At 30.8% G+C, this 6163-nt stretch overlaps 1 protein-coding gene across 2 annotated transcripts; it reads left to right on the forward strand.

The window, feature by feature from the left end:
• The first annotated feature begins 776 nt into the window (after positions 1-776).
• LOC114299706 (wall-associated receptor kinase 2-like) lies at positions 777-5729 on the forward strand. 2 transcript variants are annotated; one of them, XM_082921213.1, is made up of 4 exons: positions 777-915; positions 1832-2777; positions 2913-3083; positions 4397-5729. In XM_082921213.1, the coding sequence occupies exons 2-4, from the start codon at positions 1862-1864 to the stop codon at positions 5611-5613; spliced, it is 2304 nt and encodes a 767-aa protein (XP_082777339.1). In that variant the 5' UTR covers positions 777-915; positions 1832-1861; the 3' UTR covers positions 5614-5729. The 2 variants fall into 2 exon arrangements, with proteins under 2 accessions (XP_082777339.1, XP_082777340.1); XM_082921214.1 differs by having other exon boundaries at positions 851-883.
• Positions 5730-6163: the final 434 nt, after the last annotated feature.

The raw sequence follows: 6163 nt of genomic DNA on the forward strand, positions 1-6163 counted from the left end.
CCACACACAACAATAATATTGTTCTCCCAAATGACTGAGTCACCTATTGTAACATCAATGAGAGGATCAACGCTAAATTGGATGTTTTTTACAAAATTTTTATTTTTTAGACCAATTTTCCAAATTTAGTGACGTGTAAAAAAGATAATTAGCTGGTAATCAAATAATATATAAAAAAGAGTTGTCTTTAATGGACTTCTATATCATTGATTTTGAAAAATGAGTCTAATTTTTGAGTTAGAATAATAGCACAAATAAAACCTAATCTATCTTGTGAAGGAAGTAAATATAGACGAAGTAGAACAAATTAAGAAGACATAAGAAAATTCTATTAGCATATACTACAAAAAATCTCAATATGTATTATTTATATGGCTCAAATATAAATTTCAAAACAAAAATCAAATATTCGGATATAAATTTCTAAACAAAAAGTAGCTGTTCAAATATAAACTTTTGAACATAATGTATAAATGAGCAATATATTTTTATTTATATATTAAAACAACACAAATAGTGTATACTAAAACTTTCTGTAATGTGCCAATAGAATTACGTTGTTTGTGAAAAATATTTGGAATGATCTTTTAATTTTTTACAAAAAAAAAAAAAAAATGTACAAAAAAATATAGAAAAAAGAAGAAAGATTTTTTGATTTTTTTTGTACAGTTATTTAACTTTTAATTTTTTTTTGCTATTATTGTAAGTTACCAAAATAGTCCTAAGGACAAATACAAGAAAGGATACTAAACAAATAGAGTAGTCTTGCAAAACGAAGCAGCAAATCCCTATATATATTAACTGTTTCAAAATCAAGCTTTCTACAACCAACAAAGCAAAAGTGGGAAGGGGACTGCTGCAAGCCAAGAAAACTGTTTTAAAGGTTTTTTTTTTTTCATTATTTCCTTCTCTGAGGTAGGCATCTGTACTATTCAATTGATCCAATTCTGGTGTTTGCATGCCATTTGTGTGACATCTTCGTGGGTTTGATTTGGTTTTGGTTGTATTGCATGATGTCTCTCTAGTACTATCATTTTTTGGTTTCTGAAAACTTTTTGCTCTATCGGAAGAGCATGATTTGCCTTTTGAAGTTGTATGCTTTGATTAGCGTTTAGTATCATGAACAATCTCTTTTCGGTTAAGTTTTGAGAATTAAAAAATAAAATAAAACAAAATAAAAACTACTTTGGTAAAAGAAAAAAAATTAAAAACTCATTATTTTCATATAATTTTCTCTTTTTTGGGATGAAAATAATTTTCAAAAATTTTAAAATAATTGTTTTGTGTTTATTTTTGTGAAAACTAGTATGTAATTTTTTTGAAAAAAAATTTCACAAACAGATTATGAAAAATCAACCAAACAGAGACTGGGAGTATCAATTTTGCCTTTAAATATTTTATATTGCATAAATTTAATCCAATTAATAAGATCTCTTTAGAAATTTAATTGAAATTAATCGACATATATAAACTCTTTTAAAAGTTAATGAGAAATTGATGTCTAATTTAAATGGATATATTTGTTTTTTCTAATTTATCAGCGAATGTTTATCAACTAAACTAAATCAACACAATATAAAATATTATAGGAAAAAATTAATACAATAGGAAGTACAAGACCAAATTGATATAACTGGCAAAGTTAATTTGATTTTTTTAATTTTTTATTACGGTGAATACCATCCATACAATTGTTAGACTAGTTGCAAATCATTCCAATAAGTTATCTTGTCAATTTTTCACTGATTTACTTTAATCAACTCGGAATATTTTTCTTCGTGATTGCTTAGAAATGCTTCACAATTGACAATTATATATGAATTTTGAATAGAAAAGCTTTTTTCCAAGAGGCAAGCTAGCCATGGCTTCCTGGCGAGGAATGCAATTGAAACTACAACCCATCATCATGATGCTAGTACGAGTACAAGTAGTAGTGGTGGTGATATTGTCATTCTCAGCAGCAACAAAAGCAGCACCACCAACAGAAGCAGATTTGAAGAATCATGGCTGCGTGAACCATTGCGGGAATTTAAGCATCCCATACCCATTCGGCGTGAAAGAGAATTGTTATCTCAGCGAAGATTTCTTCATTAATTGCAGCGATTCCCAGCCATATTTATGGCATGGCAATCTCCATGTTACAAATATATTGCTAGACGAGGGTGAGGTAGGCATCATGAATTACATATCTCGTATATGTTATGACCTGTTAGGTACACCATTACAGAGCAACGTTTATGCATGGCTCGACTCGGCCAATTTCTCCATTAGTACCAAGAACAAGTTCACTTCTATTGGTTGTGACACATACGCGTATCTCCAAATTTACGAAAACGGGAGTTTCGTTTTTGCAACTGGGTGTACGTCACGTTGTATGAACATCTCCTACGTTCCTGGTGATGGATCTTGCTCTGGAATTGGTTGCTGCCAGACCTCCATCCCAAAACGAGTCAGCCATATTGAAATTCATGCGTATAGCTTCAACAATCATACCAATGTATCGGACTTCAATCCCTGCAGCTATGCCTTTGTTGTCGAAGAAGCTGCGTTTAATTTCTCCCAAGCTTACCTTCAAAATTTTACAGAAAACTTGGTGCCGTTGGTGCTTGATTGGGGAATACGGGATAATGAGACATGCGATGAAGCTAAGAGAAATTTGACTAGTTATGCATGTGGAGATCATAGTGATTGTTATAGTACAAAAATTGGTCATGGGTATCTCTGCAAGTGTTCCAAGGGTTACAAAGGGAACGCGTACCTCTCAGATGGTTGCAAAGGTTAGTAGTATCCATTTAGCTAGCTTCATATTCATCATGTTCGGATTCAATTACTTTCGATTCTTTATATATTGCTTCTGTGATGCTTTAATTTCATTATTGAGCCGTCCCTCCTCTGTTTTGATTGTTTTGCAGACATAGATGAGTGTGCAGATCCAAATCTCAACCAGTGCGTAGAGGAAAGCAAATGCTTAAACATGCCTGGGAATTATACGTGCTCTTGCCCCAAGAGATATCACGGTGATGGCAAAACAGATGGAACACGTTGCACTGCTGGTCGAGTTCTTGTGCTTCAGATTGTGATTGGTAATCCCATATATATCAAAAGTAAAATAAATAAAGTACAACACCTAATTCACATAATTAATGAATTTGGAAGAATTTACTTAACCTTTATATCCAATTGGATCCACATCCTTCTATACTCCAGTAACTTAAAAGAATATTTAAAATTATTAATAGGTTATCCTATATAAATTAATAAATTTTACAAATTTATCTAACTCACTCATATGATACATATCATATTATTTCAATGGGTATGTTTCAGATTTTAAAGTTTTATTATTGCATGTTACATTATTAGTAATAATCACTGTGTTTGGTTTGAGTTTTCTGAATTAAGTTTTTTGAAAATTGAGTTTTTTGATTTTCGTGTTTTTTTTTTGGTTTTTAGTGAATATTTTTAAAATTTTAAACATTTTTTTACTTTTTTAGATGCACTTTACTTGGATGTGTCTAAAAAGTAAAAAAATTGTGAAAAAATATTTTAAAAAATTAAGAAATACATAAAAATACAAAAAATGTACTAAATTCTTGTATTTTTTTTGTATTTTTAGTATTTAGTGAATTTTTAAAAGATTTCTTTTTACAATTTTTTTACTTTTTAGGTGTATTTATGTTAGGTGTGTCTAAAAAGTAAAAAAATTGCATAAAATATTAAAAAAAATCAGTAAAAACAAAAAAACACGAAAAATAAGAGTGTAGAATTTTCTGAAAACTGTTTTTAAAAAATGAGAACCAAGCAAAGTGATTTTTTTTGTTTTGTAAAGTTTGTAAGTTTGTATGACATTTTTTTATATTAATCGCAAGTCATATAATTTTCTTTCTATGCTTAGTTTCGAATCAATATATTGGCAAGATGTTCATAGTCTTTGTTACTTAAAAATGACTTATTTGAAATACAGGTATTGCCATTGGTGCTTTGACTGTTTTAAAAATTGGCAAGATGTTCATAGTCTTTTAAAAATTCACTAAAAATACAAAAAATGTACTAAATTCTTGAATTTTTTTTTGTATTTTTTTTGTATTTCTTTTTACAATTTTTTTACTTTTTAGGTGTATTTATGTTAGGTGTGTCTAAAAAGTAAAAAAATTGCATAAAATATTAAAAAAAAATCAGTAAAAACAAAAAAACACGAAAAATAAGAGTGTAGAATTTTCTGAAAACTGTTTTTAAAAAATGAGAACCAAGCAAAGTGATTTTTTTTGTTTTGTAAAGTTTGTAAGTTTGTATGACATTTTTTTATATTAATCGCAAGTCATATAATTTTCTTTCTATGCTTAGTTTCGAATCAATATATTGGCAAGATGTTAAAAATGACTTATTTGAAATACAGGTATTGCCATTGGTGCTTTGACTGTTTTGGTCAGTAGCTCCTGGTTGTATTGGATTTTCAACAAAAGAAAGCACATGAAGCTTAAAGAAAAATTCTTCAAGCAGAATGGTGGATTAATGTTGAAACAACAACTCTCTAGACTAGAGATATCAACTCGGGAAGTGGTCAAAATCTTTACTTTAGAAGAGCTCGAGCGAGCAACCAACAATTATGATGACAATAGAATTGTTGGCAGAGGAGGTTTTGGAACAGTTTATAAGGGAATTCTAGCTGATAACACGACAGTGGCCATCAAAAAATCGCAAATTATGAATCAAAGTCAAATAGAGCAATTCATCAATGAGGTGGTCATACTTTCACAAATCAATCACAGGAATGTGGTCAAACTCTTAGGTTGTTGTTTGGAAACTCAAGTCCCTTTACTCGTCTATGAATTCATCACCAATGGCACTCTCTTTGAGCATATACATAACCACTTCAAGGCATGTATATCATGGGAAAATCGTTTGCGAATAGTTGCTGAAACTGCTGGAGTATTGTCATATTTGCACTCTGCAGCATCGATTCCTATTATTCATAGAGATGTTAAGTCTACGAATATACTCTTAGATGATAACTACACTGCAAAAGTGTCGGACTTTGGAGCATCAAGGTTGGTTCCACTAGACCAAGATCAATTAGCAACGGTGATGCAAGGAACTCTTGGATACTTGGACCCTGAATACATGCTCACAAACCAATTGACAGAAAAAAGTGATGTTTACAGCTTCGGAGTAGTCCTTGTGGAGGTAATCACCGGAAAGAAGGTTTTATCATTTGACAAGCCAGAGAAGGAGAGGAGTCTAGCTAGGTATTTTCTTTCATGTATGAAAAATGATCAGTTGTTCCATGTTATTGATGAACAAATAGAAATTGAAGGAATTGCTGAGGAGCTCATAGAAGTAGCTAATATTGCAAAGAGGTGCTTAATAGTAAAAGGAGAGGAGAGGCCTACTATGAAGGAAGTAGCAATGGAATTGGAGGGGTTGATCAACAAAAAGATGAAGAAGCATCCATGGGTTAAAATTGATTTGAATGATGAAGAGAGTGAGCACTTGCTTGGTGGGAAGTTAAGTGGGTTTGAGTTAGATTGTACTACTAGTAGGAGTAGCACGACAACAATTGGATACGATAGTGTGAGGAAACATGTGATGTTGCCAATGGATGGTGGGAGGTGATTTTTTTGTACTGTCAAGTTCACAATGATAACAAATTAGGTGATGGTTTGTTACTACTATCTTTAGTGTTTTGTAAAATTATGTGCATATATTAGATCGTTTCAGTTTAATTTACATTTTCATATGTAATTTTTCATTATTGTAATCTATTATTAAAATACATCAGGATATATAGGAATAATTTCATAAGTAAGTAACAAGTGATGACAGTAATTATAAATTGATGGAGTGCAACTAAGAGTTGATTTAGTGGTTGGGTTTGTCTCTTGTATGCTACGTGGATTGGACTAGTTTGGGCCGATTCCTATTTTGGTGATTTGATCTGTTGATCTTTTAAACCTCAATGTGTGGACCAGCCATGAAAAAATTGAATTGATTAGATAATTATAGTAATGTGATTTTATCATATCTGTTTTCATTGAAATAGATGACAAGTATAATTTTGAAACAAATTGTCTGATTATCAATGTGTCTTTTTTATGAATGATTTGTACAGCAATAAAATTAATAGATCAAATCATTAAAGTGAGGGTTCGTGGTTGACCTACGG

This window comes from Camellia sinensis, chromosome 3, assembly GCF_055761805.1.
Source record: "Camellia sinensis isolate YWXY chromosome 3, ASM5576180v1, whole genome shotgun sequence".
NCBI classification, from domain to species: domain Eukaryota; kingdom Viridiplantae; phylum Streptophyta; class Magnoliopsida; order Ericales; family Theaceae; genus Camellia; species Camellia sinensis.

Excerpts from the sequence above, each read along its gene's own strand:
- LOC114299706 (XM_082921213.1), top strand. The coding sequence starts at position 1,862 with ATGGCTTCCTGGCGAGGAATGCAATTGAAACTACAACCCATCATCATG. Across the intron at positions 2,778-2,912 it reads CCTCTCAGATGGTTGCAAAG|ACATAGATGAGTGTGCAGAT; the intron begins GTTAGTAGTATC and ends ATTGTTTTGCAG. Across the intron at positions 3,084-4,396 it reads TGTGCTTCAGATTGTGATTG|GTATTGCCATTGGTGCTTTG; the intron begins GTAATCCCATAT and ends TTTGAAATACAG.